The sequence below is a fragment of the Salmo trutta genome, unplaced genomic scaffold (genome assembly GCF_901001165.1).
Source record: "Salmo trutta unplaced genomic scaffold, fSalTru1.1, whole genome shotgun sequence".
In the NCBI taxonomy this organism is placed as follows: Eukaryota; Metazoa; Chordata; class Actinopteri; order Salmoniformes; family Salmonidae; genus Salmo; species Salmo trutta.
The window spans coordinates 3,678,194-3,698,548 of record NW_021822992.1 but is presented as its reverse complement, the minus strand read 5'-3'; the positions used below and the strand labels follow the sequence as shown (position 1 = coordinate 3,698,548).

The window sequence follows — 20,355 nt, the reverse complement described above, 5'->3', positions numbered from 1 at the left end:
CACTGGCTGACTGGTGCTCTTCCATGCCGTCCCTAGGAGGGGTGTGTCACTTGAGTGGGTTGAGTCACTGACGTGATCTTCCTGTCTGGGTTGGCCCCCCCTTGGGTTGTGCCGTGGGGGAAATCTTTGTGGGCGATACTCAGCCTTGTCTCAGGATGGTAAGTTGGTGGTTGAAGATATCCCTCTAGTGGTGTGGGGGCTGTGCTTTGGCAAAGTGGGTGGGGTTATATCCAGCCAGCTATGAAAAGCCAACTGACATTTACTCCTGAGGAGCTGACCTGTTGCACCCTCTACAACCACTGTGATTATTATTATCTGACCCTGCTGGTCATTTATGAACATTTGAACATCTTGGCCATGTTCTGTTATAATCTCTACCCAGCACAGCCAGAAGAGGACTGGCCACCCCTCAGTCTGGTTCCTCTCTAGGTTTCTTCCAAGGTTTTGGCCTTTCTAGGGAGTTTTTCCTAGCCACCGTGCTTCTACACCTGCATTACTTGCTGTTGGGGGTTTTAGGCTGGGTTTCTGTACAGCACTTTGAGACATCGGCTGATGTAAGAAGGGCTTTATAAATACATTTGATTGATTGCAGTTTATCTCCTCCTCATGGACCGCACCAGATTTGCCAGTTCTTGCTGTGTTAACTTACTCTTCCAAGGCACCTGCAAGTTCCCGGACATTTCTTGGGGGGAATGGCCCAAGCCCTCACCCTCCGATCCAACAGGTCCCAGACGTGCTAAATGGGATTGAGATCCGGGCTCTTCGCTGGCCATGGCAGAACACTGACATTCCTGTCATGCAGGAAATCATGCACAGAACGAGCAGTATGGCTGGTGGCATTGTCATGCTGGAGGGTCATGTCAGGATGAGCCTGCAGGAAGCGTACCACATGAGGGAGGAGGATGTCTTCCCTGTAACGCACAGCGTTGAGATTGCCTGCAATGACAACAAGCTCAGTCGGATGCTGTGACACACCGCCCCAGACCCTCCACATCCAAATCGATCCCACTCCAGAGTACAGGCCTCGGAGTAACGCTCATTCCTTTGACGATAAATGCGAATCCGACCATCACCCCTGGTGAGACATAACCGCGACTCGTCAGTGAAGAGCACTTTTTGCCTGTCCTGTCTGGTCCAGCGACGGTGGGTTTGTGCCCATAGGCGACGTTGTTGCCGGTGATGTCTGGTGAGGACCTACCTTACAACAGGCCTACAAGCCCTCAGTCCAGCCTCTCTCAGCCTATTGCGGACAGTCTGAGCACTGATGGAGGGATTGTGCGTTCCTGGTGTAACTCAGGTAGTTGTTGTTGCCATCCTGTACCTGTCCCGCATGTGTGATGTTCAGATGTACCAATCCTGTGCAGGTGTTGTTACACGTGGTCTACCACTGCGAGGACGATCAGCTGTCCGTCCTGTCTCCCTGTCTTAGGCATCTCACAGTACAGACATTGCAATTTTTTGCCCTGGCCACATCTGCGGTCCTCATGCCTCCTTGCAGCATGCCCAAGGCACGTTCACGCAGATAAGCAGGGACCCTGGGCATCTTTCTTTTGGTGTTTTTCAGAGTCAGTAGAAAGGCCTCTTTAGTGTCCTAAGTTCATGACTGTGACCTTAATTGCCTACCGTCTGTAAGCTGTTAGTGTCTTAATGACCGTTCCACAGGTGCATGTTCATTAATTGTTGATGGTTCATTGAACAAGCATGGGAAACAGTGTTTACACCCTTTACAATGAAGATCTGTGAAGTTATTTGGATTTTTACAAATTATCTTTGAAAGATAGGGTCCTGAAAAAGGGACGTTTCTTTTTTTGCTGAGTTTAGATAATTTTGAAGCTCATCTGAGGAACCTCTCCCTTTCTTTCTGTGTCACCACATGCACACTACTGAGGCTGTGGGACAGCCAAGAAATCATTATGTAGTGGAACAGGCTCGGAACCCTCGGCCTTCTGGTCCCAAGCCCAGCGAGCCATCAACTGTGCCACAAAAACATTTATAAGAGAGAGTTGATATCCACACTTATAAACCTGGATTGTTCCACAACTCCCACACTTTCACACGATAGTTTTACAGTGCCTCTTGAGGGTTCTCCACAGTGATTTCACAACCGGCACTACGGAGCGCCATTCGCTTCGCGTTCCAAAAAACATTCTGTCACAGACGAGAGACAGAGACAGAGAGAGAGAGAGAGAGAGAGAGAGAACACAAAAGTATGTGGACACCACATCAAATTAGTAGATTCAGCTATTTGGCCGTACTGAAGAACTCAGTGACTTTCAACGTGGCACCGTTATAGGATGCCACCTTTTCCAACAAGACAGTTCGTCACATTTCTGCCCCCGGTTCAACTGTAAGTGCTGTTATTCTGAAGTGGAAAAAGTCTAGGAGCAACAACGACTCAACCGCGAAGTGGTAGGCCACACAAGCTCACAGAACGGGACCGCAGAGTGCTGAAGTGTGTAAAAGTCGTCTGTCCTCAGTTGCAACATTCCCTACCGAGTTCCAAACTGTCTCTGGAAGCAACGTTGGGACAATAACTATTTTGTCGGGAGCTTCATGAAATGGGTTTCCATGGCCGAGCAACTTAACATCACCACGCGCAACGCCAAGCGTCGGCTGGAATGGTGTAAAGCTCACCGCCATTGGACTCTGGAGCAGTGGAAACACGTTCTCTGGAGTGATGAATCATGCTTCACCATCTGGCAGTCCGATGGATGAATCTGGGTTTGGAGGATGCCAGGAGAAACGCTACCTGCCCCAATGCTTAGTGCCAACTGTAAAGTTTGGTGGAGGAGGAATAATGGTCTGGAGCTGATTTTTCATGGTTCAGGCCCCTTAGTTCCAATGAAGGGAAATCTTAACGCTACAGCATACAATGACATTCTAGACAATTCTGTGCATCTAGCTTTGTGGCAACAGTTTGGGGAAGGCTCTTTCCTGTTTCAGCATGACAATGCCCCAGTGCACAAAGCAAGGTCCATACAGAAATGGTTTGTTGATAAGTGTGGAATAACTTGACTGGCCTTCACAGAGCCCTTACCTCAACCCCATCTAACACCTTTGGGATGAATTGTAACACCGACTGCGAGCCAGGCCTAATCGCCCAACATCAGTGCCCGACCTCACTAATACTCTTGTGGCTTAATGGAAACAAGTCCCTGCAGAACACAGCAATGTTCCAACATCTAGTGGAACGCCTTCCCAGAAGAGTGGAGGCTGTTATAGCAGCAATGTTCCAACATCTAGTGGAAAGCCTTCTCAGAAGAGTGGAGGCTGTTATAGCAGCAATGTTCCAACATCTAGTGGAAAGCCTTCCCAGAAGAGTAGAGGCTGTTATAGCAGCAATGTTCCAACATCTAGTGGAAAGCCTTCCCAGAAGAGTGGAGGCTGTTATAGCAGCAATGTTCCAACATCTAGTGGAAAGTCTTCCCTGAAGAGTGGAGGCTGTTATAGCAGCAATGTTCCAACATCTAGTGGAAAGCCTTCCCAGAAGAGTGGAGGCTGTTATAGCAGCAATGTTCCAACATCTAGTGGAAAGCCTTCCCAGAAGAGAGGAGGCTGTTATAGCAGCAATGTTCCAACATCTAGTGGAAAGCCTTCCCAGAAGAGTGGAGGCTGTTAAAGCAGCAAAGGGGGGGGAGCAACTCCAAATTAACGCCCATGATTTTGTAATATGATGTTCGACGAGCAGGTGGGAACATACTTCTGACTATGTAGTGTAGTTAGCCTCTATGAACGGGTTAAATCTCACCCACATGACGGCGAAAGCTAGCATGGCGGAATACAAGTACAAGTTAAAAACATACTGTTACAGGGACCCGCTCACCGGCCAAAAAAAAACACACGGAAGTTAATGGATTCAACGTCCGTTCACGTCCGACACCAATGTAATGAAACAGGCAGGTTGGTGAGGCTCGAACCCTCAACCTTCTGGTCCGAAGACCAGCGCATCAGCAACAGTACCACAAAAACATATCGGCACTTAACTAGAGTCGCTACAATTACAACAATTATTACCTGGGCGCTGGACACTGGTTCTCTCCCAAATAAAACAATTACCGATAACACAGCAAAGTATTTGGGAGCATATGCCCCTCCAAAATGGTAGCACAGTAGTCATGTCAATAGCTTGTTGGATAACCATTTAAATCCACCGTCTGACCAAAACATGTATATAACTAAACCCTAATTAAGATACAAATAGGTTATTTATTGTGTTATATATCTGTAAATCGGCCAGATGTTTAGCTAGCTAGCTAACGTTAGGTTAGCAGCAGGATGCTAACAACTGTAAGGAACGTTCAGAAAGACAGCTAAACCAACAAACAAAAACGTCTTCAAGTGTTGTTAACGTACCGTTTAACAACTGTAATACCGTCTGTCCTGGTCAAATGTTAACAAAACATTGTTTCTCTTCGAACAAACCACCGTGAGAAATGTTTGTTGATATAGTTTTTCCTGGCGTCCAGTTCGTTCGTCGGTTCCACCTTCTTCCGTTCTGATCCAAAATAAAACGGCTCTCGTTCTCTTCCCAAACAGAAAGTTCACATCTTCTCGCGAGATCTCGACCAAGTCATCTTAGTCTTGGAGTATGGTATGACAATATGTTTACTTTCATATGAATAAAAAAATAAAAATAATACCTCTTACATCAATCATGCAAAGTCCTATAGAAGTGAACTTTGAAATAGTCATGGTTATTTTTAAATACATACAGTGATAAAGTTGTAATTTACACAGAACGATCATCAAGAATTCTTCTATGTTACTATTACAAATCAAATCAAATGTATTTATATAGCCCTTCTTACATCAGCTGATATCTCAAAGTGCTGTACAGAAACCCAGCCTAAAACCCCAAACAGCAAGCAATGCAGGTGTAGAAGCACGGTGGCTAAAACTCCCTAGAAAGGCCAAAACCTTAGGAAGAAACCTAGAGAGGAACCAGGCTATGAGGGGTGGCCAGTCCTCTTCTGGCTGTGCCGGGTGGAGATTAGAAACCTAGAGAGGAACCAGGCTATGAGGGGTGGCCAGTCCTCTTCTGGCTGTGCCGGGTGGAGATTAGAAACCTAGAGAGGAACCAGGCTATGAGGGGTGGCCAGTCCTCTTCTGGCTGTGCTGGGTGGAGATTAGAAACCTAGAGAGGAACCAGGCTCTGAGGGGTGACCAGTCCTCTTCTAGCTGGGCCGGGTGGAGAGGAACCAGGCTATGAGGGGTGGCCAGTCCTCTTCTGGCTGTGCCGGGTGGAGAGGAACCAGACTCTGAGGGGTGGCCAGTCCTCTTCTGGCTGTGCCGGGTGGAGATTAGAAACCTAGAGAGGAACCAGGCTATGAGGGGTGGCCAGTCCTCTTCTGGCTGTGCCGGGTGGAGATTAGAAACCTAGAGAGGAACCAGGCTATGAGGGGTGGCCAGTCCTCTTCAGGCTGTGCCGGGTGGAAATTAGAAACCTAGAGAGGAACCAGGCTATGAGGGGTGGCCAGTCCTCTTCTGGCTGTGCCGGGTGGAGATTAGAAACCTAGAGAGGAACCAGGCTATGAGGGGTGGCCAGTCCTCTTCTGGCTGTGCCGGGTGGAGAGGAACCAGGCTATGAGGGGTGGCCAGTCCTCTTCTGGCTGTGCCGGGTGGAGAGGAACCAGGCTATGAGGGGTGGCCAGTCCTCTTCTGGCTGTGCCGGGTGGAGATTAGAAACCTAGAGAGGAACCAGGCTATGAGGGGTGACCAGTCCTCTTCTGGCTGTGCCGGGTGGAGATTAGAAACCAGGCTATGAGGGGTGGCCAGTCCTCTTCTGACTGTGCCGGGTGGAGATTATAACAGTCCACAAAAGAGTCCTTTCGTTGCACCTACCATGGTTTACATTATTCACATGCTTCTCATCACTGTCAGAGTTGAAAGATGCTTTTCAGGAAAAGCATGATATCCTGAACTCACAGCAACCTTGAATCCTGATATCCTGAACTCACAGCAACCTTGAATCCTGATATCCTAATCTCACAGCAACCTTGAATCCTGATATCCTAATCTCACAGCAACCTTGAATCCTGATATCCTAATCTCACAGCAACCTTGAATCCTGATATCCTGAACTCACAGCAACCTTGAATCCTGATATCCTAATCTCACAGCAACCTTGAATCCTGATATCCTGAACTCACAGCAACCTTGAATCATGATATCCTGAACTCACAGCAACCTTGAATCCTGATATCCTGAACTCACAGCAACCTTGAATCCTGATATCCTAATCTCACAGCAACCTTGAATCCTGATATCCTAATCTCACAGCAACCTTGAATCCTGATATCCTGAACTCACAGCAACCTTGAATCCTGATATCCTGAACTCACAGCAACCTTGAATCCTGATATCCTAATCTCACAGCAACCTTGAATCCTGATATCCTGAACTCACAGCAACCTTGAATCCTGATATCCTGAACTCACAGCAACCTTGAATCCTGATATCCTGAACTCACAGCAACCTTGAATCCTGATATCCTGAACTCACAGCAACCTTGAATCCTGATATCCTGAACTCACAGCAACCTTGAATCCTGATATCCTGAACTCACATCAACCTTGAATCCTGATATCCTGAACTCACAGCAACCTTGAATCCTGATATCCTGAACTCACAGCAACCTTGAATCCTGATATCCTGAACTCACAGCAACCTTGAATCCTGATATCCTGAACTCACAGCAACCTTGAATCCTGATATCCTGAACTCACATCAACCTTGAATCCTGATATCCTGAACTCACAGCAACCTTGAATCCTGATATCCTGAACTCACAGCAACCTTGAATCCTGATATCCTAATCTCACAGCAACCTTGAATCCTGATATCCTGAATTCTGTAAACAACCAGAAAGAATAACAATCTCACGTTTGATCCATAAAAACTTGAATCCTCCACAAGCAGATCCATATATTTAAGCAATAAGCCCCAAGGAGGTGTGGTAACACGGAGTGTCTGGATACAGGCCTTTAGCCGTGGTATATTGGCCATATATCACAAACCCCCCCCCCCCCCCCCCCCCCCCGAGGTGGGCGCCGATGACGTGGATGTCGATTAAGGCTGCCCCCCCCCCCCCGCACCTCCCCGATTCAGAGGTGTTGGGTTAAATGTGGAAGACACATTTCAGTTGAATGCATTCAGTTGTACAATTGACTAGGTATCCCATATTCCCTTATTGCTATTATAAACTGGTTACCAACGTAATTAGAGCAGTAAATATAAATGTTTTGTCATACCAGTGGTATACGGTCTGATATACCATTGCTGTCAGCCAATCAACATTCAGGGCTCGAACCACCCAGTTTATAATTAAAGGCTGTGTCCAGGCATTTACATTACATTTACGTCATTTAGCAGACGCTCTTATCCAGAGCGACTTACGGTAGTGAATGCATACAAAACACTAATGCAAAACATTTTTTACCCTTTAGTATACTTCATCATATATATACTTGGGATATCACTGCAATAGGACAAGTACAACAAACAAATCATTGGAGGAAGTCCTTAAATCTGAGGAGTAGGTTGAATCTGTCTGGGAAACCAGCTCTTAGATAATCCAGTCACTTCATTCGGCAGACAGTTTTTGCCTTCTTCCAATAAAAAGCCACTAAGCATGTTACACATGAATATAGATAATTTACTGTAGTGGAACAATATAACAGGCATGACAAAGACAAATGGTTTTCCTCTTTTTATTACAATTTACTGTACACGAAGATAGTCCTCTACTTGAGCTCCTTCACAGCCAGACCTGGGGGCAGGGACTCCGCGATGCGTCGTGCCTAAGAGCAGCCCTTAGCCGTGGTATATTGGCAATATACCACACCCCCCCGTGCCTTATTGCTTAATTATAAACCGTCTAGTTTGGGTCCTGGATGCTGATTGGCTGAAAGCCGTGGTATATCAGAAAATATAACACGGGTATGCCTCAAAACTACTTGTTTACTGTTCTATTTATGTTGGTAACCAGTTTATAACAGCAATAAGGCACCTCAGGGGGGTTTGTAGTACATGGCCGATATACCACGGCTAAGACCTGTATCCAGACACTCAGCGTTGCGTCGTGCCTAAGAACAGCCCTCATCCATGGTATATTGTCAATATGGAAAACAGAAAGGAAAACGCTGCACACCGCTGCTCGTGCTCCCAGGTGATATTTATCTATAACAACGTTTCAGACCCTGAGGTCTTCATCAGGCGTCCACATCCCATTGGCCTCATTGCTTAAATATACGGGTGGACAAAACATTAGGAGCACTTCCTGCTCTTCCCATGACATTAGACTGACCAGGTGAATCCAGGTGAAAGCTATGATCCTTTATTGATGTCACTTGTTAAATCCACTTCAAATCAGTGTAGATGAAGGGGAGGAGACAAGTTAAAGAAGGATGTTTTAAGCCTTGAGACAATTGTGACATGGATTATGTATGTGTGCCATTCAGAGGGCGAATGGGCAAGATAAAATATTTAAGTGCCTTTGAACGGGGTATGGTAGTAGGTGCCAGGCGCACCGGTTTGTGTCAAGAACTGCAACGCTGCTGGGGTTTTCATGCGCAACAGTTTCCTGTGTGTATCAAGAATGTTCCACTACCCAAAGGACATCCAGCCATCTGGACACAACTGTGGGGAAGCATTGGAGTCAACATGGACCAGCATCCCTGTGGAACGCTTTCGACACCTTGTAGAGTCCATGCCCCGATAGTGCTGAATCGAGCCCACTCTCCCTGCCGGTCCTGGCAGTGACTCCACAGGAACCTCCCCAGCTCCTGGTTCATCCTCTCCACCTGCCCGAAACTACAACTCCCTACTACATCACACAGTTCAGGCTGGATCTGATTTATCTCTAGAGAAACTACAACTCCCTACTACATCACACAGTTCAGGCTGAATCTGATTATCTCTAGAGAAACTACAACTCCCTACTACATCACACAGTTCAGTGTAAAGAGAACACCAAAATAACAAAACGAAGAACGCACGAACAACAAAACAGTCTTGTCATGCTCACACAGGCAAAACAAGAAACAATCTCCCACAACACTACACCAAACAATGACCCATATATAGGACTCTCAATCAGAGGCAACGAGAAAGCACCTGCCTCCAATTGAGAGTCCAACCCCAATAAACTAGACATAGAAATACAAAAGACTAGAGACCACATAGAAATACAAACCTAGAACATAACCCCAAAAACCCGGAAATAATAAATCAAACACCCTACTAAATAAATCACCACCCCGAACCACATAAACAAAATACCCTCTGCCACGTTCTGACCAAACTACAATAACAAATAACCCCTATTACTGGTCAGGACGTGACATTCAGTCTGGATCTGATTTATTTCTAGAGAAACTACAACTCCCTACTGCATCACAGTTCAGGCTGGATCTGATTTATCTCTAGAGAAACTACAACTCCCTACTACATCACACAGTTCAGACTGGATCTGATTTATTTCTAGAGAAACTACAACTCCCTACTGCATCACAGTTCAGGCTGGATCTGATTTATCTCTAGAGAAACTACAACTCCCTACTACATCACACAGTTCAGGCTGGATCTGATTTATCTCTCGAGAAACTGCAACTCCCTACTACATCACACAGTTCAGGCTGGATCTGATGTATCTCTAGAGAAACTACAACTCCCTACTACATCACACAGTTCAGGCTGGGTCTGATTTATCTCTAGAGAAACTACAACTCCCTACTATTGCACATTGAGCTCACAGAAAAAACTAAATGGAATTCAAAATAATTGAACAGATGTCGGTCAATTAGTTGTTTAAAAAGCGAAAAAATAGGACCTACCGAGTGGTGCATGTGGTCTATGGCACTGTACCGCAGTGCTAGAGGCGTCACTACAGACCCAGGTTCGATCACAAATTGTATCAGCCAGAAGAGGACTGGCCACCCCTCATAGCCTGGTTCCTCTCTAGGTTTCTTCCTAGGTTTTGACCTTTCTAGGGGAGTTTTTCCTAGCCACCCCTCATAGCCTGGTTCCTCTCTAGGTTTCTTCCTAAGGTTTTGGCCTTTCTAGGGAGTTTTTCCTAGCCACCGTGCTTCTACACCTGCATTGCTTGCTGTTTGGGGTTTTAGGCTGGGTTTCTGTACAGCACTTTGAGATATCAGCTGATGTAAGAAGGGCTATATAAATACATTTGATTTGATATCACGACCAGCCTTGATGGGGAGTCCCATAGGGCGGCGAGTAATTGGCCCAGAATTATTGTTATTGTCAGGTATGTCTAGGATTACAATACAGTTGTTATTGTCAAGTATGTCTAGGATTACAATACACTTGTTATGTACATTGTCTTAGTTTTCCGTATCTAAAGACAAAGAATCTATTATCCAACTATGGATAGTGTTGTCAACAGTTAAACAACAATTCTTTATCAGTTCTGCACGTCACTCAACTGTTCCTTAGCAACCAGCTGATGAAAACAGAGAGGGAGATACGAGACAAAGAGATGGAAATAGAGAGAGGCGGACTTTGGGTGCTTTATTGTTTATCTACTGTATTTGTGTAATTCAGACGTGCTGTCGGACAGGGACCGGGAAATGAGATGTCTTGCGGACGGTGTGGCGCTTCATGTATTATTCTGACGCTGGTAGTGTGTTTTCAGAGGTCCCTGGGTAGAATCCTAATCCCCACGTGGGATCTTGTTCTCGTTCAGGATACACCTGAAGGTGTTTACCCTGCTTCTGATGATGTCGTGGGCTTCATTTTCTGACGAGAGGATATTTTCATCTTATCTTACAGTTTGACAATGTGACTACGCAGCATCACAGCATTACAGCATTACAGCATCACAGCCTCACAGCATCACAGCATCACAGCCTCACAGCATCACAGCCTCGCAGCATCACAGCATCACAGCCTCACAGCATCACAGCATCACAGCATCACAGCCTCACAGCATTACAGCATCACAGCCTCACAGCATCACAGCCTCACAGCCTCACAGCCTCACAGCATCACAGCCTCACAGCCTCACAGCATCACAGCCTCACAGCATCACAGCATCACAGCATTACAGCATTACACCCTCACATATTGATGTAACATAGGTCTACTGAGATGTGATCAGTCATATTGATGTAGCATAGGCCTACTGAGATGTGATCAGTCATATTGATGTAGCATAGGCCTACTGAGATGCGATCAGTCATATTGATGTAGCATAGGCCTACTGAGATGTGATCAGTCATATTGATGTAGCATAGGCCTACTGAGATGTGTTCAGTCATATTGATGTAGCATAGGTCTACTGAGATGTGATCAGTCATATTGATGTAGCATAGGCCTACTGAGATGTGATCAGTCATATTGATGTAACATAGGTCCTACTGAGATGTGTTCAGTCATATTGATGTAGCATAGGTCTACTGAGATGTGATCAGTCATATTGATGTAGCATAGGCCTACTGAGATGTGATCAGTCATATTGATGTAACATAGGCCTACTGAGATGTGATCAGTCATATTGATGTAGCATAGGCCTACTGCTGTCTGTCCCCAACCTGAGGATTGATGGTTGATCATGAAGATAGCAGAGGCCATAGAGAAGCCAGATTCAGACATCACATATTAATTGATATAGTTCCTGTACATTTATAAAAAATGTACAGGTTTCTTGCAGTTATTTATCCCAGGGAAAAGGGACTGGGTTTAGGCAGGAAATCTCAGTTCCAATCTCTTCACTGGGATTCTCTGCCTCTAAACCTTCTACTGAGTCACTGGCTTATTGGTGCTCTTCCATGCCGTCCCTAGGAGGGGTGCGTCACTTGAGTGGGTTGAGTCACTGACGTGGTCTTCCTGTCTGGGTTGGCGCCCCCTTTGGGTTGTGGTTAAAACAGGATGGTCACCTTAACACACACGGTTCATCTTACTAGACTAGGATACAATGTGTATTAGCATCAACTTCAAATAGGGCTACCGGTAGCCGGTGGTAAAAACAAATAGGGCTACCGGTAGCTGATGGTATAGTGGTACCTACCCTCACACAGCCGAGGCAGTACTACACACACGAACACCAGTAGAACAGGTAGCCTACCCTCACACAGCCGAGGCAGTACTACACACACCAACACCAGTAGAACAGGTAGCCTACCCTCACACAGCCGAGGCAGTACTACACACACAGGAACAAAAGTAGAACAGGTAGCCTACCCTCACACAGCCGAGGCAGTACTACACACACCAACACCAGTAGAACAGGTAGCCTACCCTCACACAGCCGAGGCAGTACTACACACACAGGAACACCAGTAGAACAGGTAGCCTACCCTCACACAGCCGAGGCAGTACTACACACACAGGAACACCAGTAGAACAGGTAGCCTACATTCAGTATAATAATAGGAGTTTGTTTTACACCTGAGTTCATGAGCTCTCCATAATTCACGAGTTAATGCTTGGAGTCTTCGCAGATCATAACATTAAATACACAACGTTCCTGACATATATAACAGTGTTTTGTCATTATTTAAGCATTTAACAGTTGAATTAGAACATTGAACTAAAAAAAGCCTGTATGAATCCTGGATCTCGGAGATGTCAGGAAATGCCCTGTCAGTGTTACTATGGCTACGTAACATGTCATGATGTTTCGCCCGGCCCGGCGGTTGGATGGTTAAGGTAAGGACAGCCAGCACAGCATGGAGGTGGAGGGTGACAGGTCGACCAGTCATTCAGAGGACTGGAGGGTGACAGGTCGACCAGTCATTCAGAGGACTGGAGGCTGACAGGTCGACCAGTCATTCAGAGGACTGGAGTGGAGGCTGACAGGTCGACCAGTCATTCAGAGGACTGGAGTGGAGGCTGACAGGTCGACCAGTCATTCAGAGGACTGGAGGCTGACAGGTCGACCAGTCATTCAGAGGACTGGAGTGGAGGGTGACAGGTCGACCAGTCATTCAGAGGACTGGAGTGGAGGCTGACAGGTCGACCAGTCATTCAGAGGAGTGGAGGCTGACAGGTCGACCAGTCATTCAGAGGACTGGAGGGTGACAGGTCGACCAGTCATTCAGAGGACTGGAGTGGAGGGTGACAGGTCGACCAGTCATTCAGAGCCCTGGAGTGGAGGGTGACAGGTCGACCAGTCATTCAGAGGACTGGAGGGGAGGGTGACAGGTCGACCAGTCATTCAGAGCCCTGGAGTGGAGGCTGACAGGTCGACCAGTCATTCAGAGCCCTGGAGTGGAGGGTGACAGATGTAAGATCACTGGCTGACCAGTAACACATCTGCCTTTAATATTGCTGGTCACCTCAGAAGAAAAAAAACTAATTCGTTTACAAAGAGACCATATTTGGGAGGTTTTAAGGCAACTGGTGATCAGCTGGAGCTATAAAATCACACATTCACTAGTCACTTCCATTATTTCTGTAAACTACAGCGCCACCTAGTGGCAGACCACAGCTCCTGCCACTCCATGCCAGTGATCTGCAATACCCATTATCTCAAAAGTACAGGTCAGTGTTTCCATTAGCGACTTACAGTGCACTAAAGTAGAAAAACAACTATTGCTCATTATCCTTAATAAATTCTGCCTTTTAGAACGACTATAATGTGAATGACAATTACAAAGAGGTTAGATGAACCTTCGTGCACCAGCTCATGGAAAAAAAAGGCAGCCATTTTAAGTGTTTGATATCTTTATTAAGCAGTTTTCAATCCAAATGACTTTTCAAAGTACTCGGCTATCTCATCTCTGAACACAGGTTGATATTCTGAGTACTGGAAGAGGAAATACAACAATGGAATGTTTATTTTTTTTATGGTCACATTTGTCAAACATTTTTCAATAATTAGATGGTTTTGCAATTTTTTTTGTCCACTTTTGTACTTTTAATAACAAGGCCTAGTTTAATCTTCTCTAGACCTGGCAGATTGTGTATTCATTTTTTGTAAAGAAATACTTTATTAATTTTGCAATGTTTTCAGAGTTTTCCGTTTTTTCCCCCCATGTTGAAATTTTTTCTATCATTTTCTTCGGTGAAGCAAGTTAAAGATTACCGTCTCTGAAACAACACAAAAAACACACGTTAACATTAGTAGCATACTTAACATTGATGTAACACTTAAAACAGCTTAAATAATACAACATTTACATTGTTTAAAATGAGTTTGTTACCGGGTTTTTAGCTGGGGACTCCAGCAGGGTTGGTGGGCTTCTGGGCCGACTCCTTGGCCTGGTGAGCCTGCAGCACGGCAACAGCTTCATCCACCTTGGAGCGGAGAGACTCGGGAGACTCCAGCATGTGGAGCAACTCAGAGTTATCTATCTCCAACAGCATGCCGGTGATCTTTCCAGCCAGGCTGGGGTGCATGTTCTGGATGAGAGGGAACAAACGCTCACCTGGAGAATGAGGAGAGGAGGAGAGAGAATTCAGCATCAGTAAAGGACCCAGAGAAAAGAGGGGTCACCAGACCATTCAGGACCACCAGTTTGGCCAATAAATGCTTCTTCTTCAGTTGTTCATGATGGAAAGGTTGGGCTCTTGTCTCAGTTTTAAAATTTATAAGAAAATCACTGAAATTCATATGTTCAGACATTTGTACAGAAAACATCATTGACAAAGAGCACATAAAAATATGTTTGATCGTCTTTAAAAAAAACTGCAAACGATAACTTTTTTGGGGGCGACCAGACCAAATTCACATAGAAATGGGTGTTATAGATCTGTCATTCTCATCGGAAGCCAGTCTAAGAAGAGGTAGATATGTTCTATGTCGCTATTTCTATACTTCCTGTTCTTAAGTTTTTTATTGTTGCTTATTTTACTTTCGGTTTTGTGCACAAGCTTCAAATAACTGAAAACACAATATTTTGGGTTATTGAGAATATATTTCACAGCGGTTTAGACGATACAATGATTCTCTACACGATGACTGTTTGTTTTATCACATAAATCGAAGTTTGCCAAACTATTTGAATTTTAGCAACCAGGAAATGGCGGGAGAAATCAATAGACGAATATCAGCAAATCCACAACACTGCCCGGGTAAGGAACATTGTAAAACACTATCATTCCACGATTACTACAGATATATTAGGGACATTTTCCTGACATTACAATACAGAAAAAAGCAACCTTTAACTGAAGGAGAAGGAGAACGGAAGGCCGGTAAAGAGAGACGTGACCAGGAGACGGAGAACGGAAGGCCGGTAAAAAGAGAGACGCGACCAGGAGACTCACCCAACATTTGCTTCTGTTCCTGAGGAGGAGCAGCCGCCAGCATGGAGGCCGTCAGAGGCTCCTGTCCCTGGACATGGACAGCAGGCTGCTGCATGGGCACCTGGGGCTGGCTAGCCATGTGCTGCTGGGGGTTCCTCACACCTGCTGCGTACTTGTACTGGGGCATCCTCACTGGGGCTGCAGCAGCCGCCGCACCGGCAGGACGCTGGCCCAGGGCCTGGGTGGCTAGAGAGAGACAGAGACACAGAGAGAGAGAGAGAGAGACACACAGAGAGAGAGAGAGAGAGACAGGAGGAAGTCAGTCAACATCCAAGAGACAGATTCATTTATTTCGAGACATAGTGAGCGTACAAAACATTAAGAACACCTTCCTAATATTGAGTTGTACCCCCCCCTTTCCCTCAGAACAGCCTCAATTCATCAGGACGTGGACTTTACAAGGTGTAGAAAGCGTTCCACAGGGATGCTGGTCCATGTTGTCTCCAATGCTTCCCCACAGTTGTGTCCAGTTGGCTGGATGTCCTTTGGGTGGTGGACCATACTTGACACACACGGGAAACTGTTGAGTGTGGAAAAACCCAGCAGCGTTGCAGTTCTTGACACAAACCAGTGCCACCTGGCACCTACAACCATACCCCTGTTCAAAGGCTCTTAAATATTTTGTCTTGCCCGTTCACCCTCTGAATGGCACCCATACACAATCCACGTCTCAAGGCTTAAATCCTTAACAGACCAGTATACAAATCGGGTTAAATGGTAACAAGATGAAAGGTGGTTGTGAAAATCAAGAAAAAAGAAGAAGGGACAAGCAGGGCAACCAGTTAAACTCACCCATTCTCTGGCCGGCCATCATCCGGGGCACCTGGGAGGACGAGGGCCTCATGGCACCAAAGGTCTGCGGCCTGGGGGCGGACGGACGCATGGCATTGGGCATGTTCTGGAAGTCTGAAAACAGAAGGGAACAATTAAAAACGTCAAACAACTTCCTGGATGGAGAATCGAGTGTTCTCTAATCCGGAGTGAAACTTGTTGACTAAATAAAAATAATAATGGTAGTTATGTTATTATTTACGTTGTGGTCGGACACCCTGGGTGGCCCAGCGTGGGCCTGGTCTCAGCTGAGCCAGCTGATTGGTGGAGTAGTAGGCAGCGCGGTTCTGTGTCTGTGGGATGGCGGCCATGAAGTAACCAGAGGGAGGTGCAGGCTGGTAGGGGTTGAGGACTGGGTTGGGTACGGGCCGGACGGTGGCCATCCTCTGCATGTACTGGTTGGTGAGGTGAGCCTGGCGCTCCTCTTTCCTCTGAGCCAACGCCACGTACAGCGGCTTGGTGGCCACGATGCGGCCGTTCATCTCCGTCACGGCCTTGGTGGCCTCCTCTGGCGAGGAGAAACACACGAAGCCGAAGCCCTTGCTTCGACCACCCTCCATCATCACCTAGAGAGAGAAGAAGAGGTACATTAGATAAAAAAAGGACCCAAAAAATGACAGGGGCTGTAGACACACTGAGACGGGGGCAACAAGCGTACCACCACCACCACGACTGTAATGGTTTCAATCAGAGGGTGGATGTCGACTTAGGAAGGTTCTAGAAGAAAAAGAAAACGCACACCTATAAAAGGCGAGGTGCCGGCGGAGCAGAAAACATGAAAATAAGGAAGAACCGCACAATCTAGGAGCTCAGATGCAAAAATGTTAATATCCAATGTTTCAACAGCCAAGCTGTCTTCATCAGGGTATCCTGGTGAACGAAACGTTTGATATTACATGTTTGCATCTGAGCTCCTAGAGTGTGTGCCGTTCTCCCTTATTTTCGACTTCGGAAAGGTTACCTTGGCGCTGGTGATGGTACCGAAGGGAGAGAACTCTTTCCTCAGACGCTCGTCGTCGAGGCCATCGTCCAGATTCTTAACGTACAGGTTGACCCCTTGGTACCGGGTCATACGATCCTGTTTCATCTGTTCGAATTTACGTTTTAACTCCGTCTGGCGCTCTCCTTTCTTCTGGGCGCGGCCGACGTAGACCTGGCGGCCGTTAAAATCCTTCCCGTTCATCTCATCTACAGCCTGGTGAAGATACGGATACAGGTGGTCCCGTTGAGGTCATAATAAAATCGCTGTCTTCCAGGACACTTAGCTCTTATTTAACACCCAGATAGTGATAATAAGGAAATGTACAGCCCAAACTCACCCTCTGAGCATCCTCGTGCCTCTCAAAGCTGACGAAGCCGAACCCTCTGGACTTCCCGCTGTCGTCCGTCATCACCCTGATGCTCAGGGCCGGTCCTGGAACAATAGGGTCCAACACAAAAACGGCATCAAATTCTAATTCAACGGAAACCGACGTTTTACTACAAGAGTTAAAACAAAATCGACAATCTGGGCTAGATTCATTATAGTACAGTGACAGAACATTTGTTATCAGGACATAAAATCAGGTAGGTCCCTCCCTGCTTGGTACTGTTTGCTTCCTAATGAACACATCCCTGGAGGGGGGGGTGTAACACACAACAATACGTGGTCGACACTTACCATATTTCCCAAACAGCTCCCTCAGCTTCTCATCATCCATATCTTCGCCAAAGTTCTTGATGTACACATTGGTGAACTCTCTGGCTCTGGCTCCAAGCTCGGCCTCACGCTCTTTGCGGGATTTGAAGCGTCCGACGAACCTATTTTTATGTTAATAAAAATAATATTGTTAGTTGCATAATGTGTAGAAAGGGATACCAGTTCTGTACGGGGGGGGGGGCAGAAACATGAGCTTGGTAATGTTTGTTACCACCATTTTGACTAAACCCCAGGGAAGAGTATACGGTGAGTAGAGAAGCACAAGGCTACAGAGCAACAGCTCTATATTAGTTCACACTTGAAGAAAAATAAAAACGGAGTTAGTAAGATTAAAGTTAGAACTCACACGAAAACAAATCCTGCTTTTAAATTTAACCGTTCTTTGAACCAGTTGAAATTTTAAAAAATATATTAAAAAAACTGTTCACATTTAGAACTCGAGTTACATTTTCTGTACAGTTGAGTTACTGTTGCACTTTTACCGCTAACGGACAGCTGACTAGGTATCTCCCCCCCCCCCCATCTATTATCGACTACGTCCTGAGTTCACAAGGACCCGATCACACTTACACTTTTCTGTCATTGAGCAGCATGCCGTTCATTTTCTCAATGGCTCTTTCAGCAGCTTCCTGGGTCTCAAAGTGCACAAAGCCATATCCCTTTGAGCCATTCTCATCACAAACCACCTTGGAGAAAGGACATTGGAGAGCACAGGCAGTGGTTTAAAAAAACCAACATCATGCGTACCAAACAACAAACTCAAACACACATTTCAATCAACACTGCTGCCATCTTTTTTTTTTGGAAGGGGGGGACATGCTGAACAACACAGCATATGGCAACCACACACAGACAGAAGCGTCTCTCTCTCTCAGCACTACCTTGCACGATAGGATGTTTCCGAAAGCTGAGAAGGTGTCGTAGAGGGCCTTGTTGTCAATAGACTTGTCCAAGTTCTTGATGAAAATGTTGCCCACTCCGCTCTTCCTCAGGGAAGGGTCACGCTGAGACCACATGATACGCAGAGGTCTCCCTTTGATGACGTCGAAGTTCATGGTGTCCAGGGCACGTTCAGCTAGAAACATATCAGATTAAAATGTTGTTGAAGGAAACTGCTACATTGTATGTGTGACGTCTGAGAGAAGACCATATATTAGCGGTGATGCAGCCGATACTCCCAAATTAATTATTGAACCCAACACTACAGCAAATTAGGCCACTGAAAAGAGACTCGTTGGCCTACGTAGCTTTGCTAAACTGAAACCAGGTCTATGAAATCGAAACGCATGAATATGTACTAGACTTGATGTTATTCATCACCCTGGCTTGACATTTATTTTTTTTGGTGCAACGTGAACGTGCGAGCCACGTTATATATATATATATATTTTTTTTTATACTGGTGGCATCCATATCATTACGATTAAAAAAACGACTTCTTATTAAAAACAAAATCCATCAATAGTTACCATCGGCTGGTTGTTGGAAATTAACATAGGCATATCCTAGAGATCGCCGTGTGATCATGTCCCTGCAGACCCGAATGGAGAGGATGGGCCCGGCGGGGCTGAACTTCTCGTACAGCATGGCCTCGGTGATGTCCTGGTGCAGGTCGCCGACGTACAGGGAAGCCATCGGGTAACTCGGTGCGCTTGGATTCATGTCTACTAATTTGGGACCGTGTTGGTTTTTTAAATGTTTTTTAAAAAATACGGGAGGGTTAATTAAAACACGTTACGTTGTCAGGTTAACGTCTACTGTCTTATGACACCGAAGATTTGTTATTTGTTAAACAACAAAAAAATAAATGTTTTTTGGAGGGACTTCGCACTTAGGCCCCAAAAAAGAAAAAGCAATGCGGGCCGGTTAGCTAATTCTGCTACCTAGTTACTAGCAAGCTAACGTTAGCTTCTGAGGAAATTATTTTCGAACAAAGTTGCTATTAGCTACAATATTCTTAAAACTACCGACTAGTTAACGTTACAATAACAACAGATTGCGATATCGACCAAAAAAAACCCTGCTTTTAAAAAAATACAAATAATAATAATTCTCAAGTTAGCTAGCTAGCTAATCAGTATGAAATCACCCACGCCTTCAACAATGTTATCAAAGGGGAAAAAAAGGCCTTCTCTTCGAAATCTCGTCCTATTTTTCGACGGGTTACTTTGTTAGTCCTGCTTCACCGAGATGTATTTTTTTTTTTCTTACAAAAATATTCTTCCCTGTGTGTGGTTTTTAATTTTTTTATATTTTTTTTGTTTTTTGATAATAAAATGTGTGCCGAGGCAAGCTCCGGTACACACTCTAGCGTCGCTACGCAGAAGGGAATGAAAAGGTGGTCATGTGGTGCGGAAACCCCCCTTAAAAACACAACATCTCGTCTGTCCTCTCGTTGGTTGCGTCATCTGATCCAATCAACACGAGATCTTGTGAAATCAATACCTCTTATGATCAATACACTGTTTTTTTTAAATTCAATTCTACCAAAAGACTATTCCTTGATTTTATTGCTTTTAATTGCTGCTCTCAAATTTCTGCTATCAGCAAATGCAACA

General features: G+C 45.6%; 1 protein-coding gene and 1 non-coding gene across 2 annotated transcripts; both read right to left on the bottom strand.

Annotated features, from left to right (window-relative positions):
• Positions 1 to 13,665: 13,665 nt before the first annotated feature.
• Positions 13,666 to 20,173, bottom strand: LOC115187899 (polyadenylate-binding protein 1). The gene is made up of 11 exons (XM_029746953.1): positions 19,267 to 20,173; positions 18,679 to 18,872; positions 18,368 to 18,483; positions 17,759 to 17,898; positions 17,418 to 17,518; positions 17,060 to 17,293; positions 16,301 to 16,664; positions 16,060 to 16,173; positions 15,229 to 15,453; positions 14,163 to 14,387; positions 13,666 to 14,049 (listed from the first exon to the last, which is right to left on the bottom strand). The coding sequence occupies exons 1-10, from the start codon at positions 19,457 to 19,459 to the stop codon at positions 14,170 to 14,172; spliced, it is 1,899 nt and encodes a 632-aa protein (XP_029602813.1). The 5' UTR covers positions 19,460 to 20,173; the 3' UTR covers positions 13,666 to 14,049; positions 14,163 to 14,169.
• LOC115187959 (small nucleolar RNA SNORD72) lies at positions 14,527 to 14,611 on the bottom strand. The gene has a single exon (XR_003876176.1). It is a non-coding gene; the product is annotated as a small nucleolar RNA SNORD72 (small nucleolar RNA).
• Positions 20,174 to 20,355: the final 182 nt, after the last annotated feature.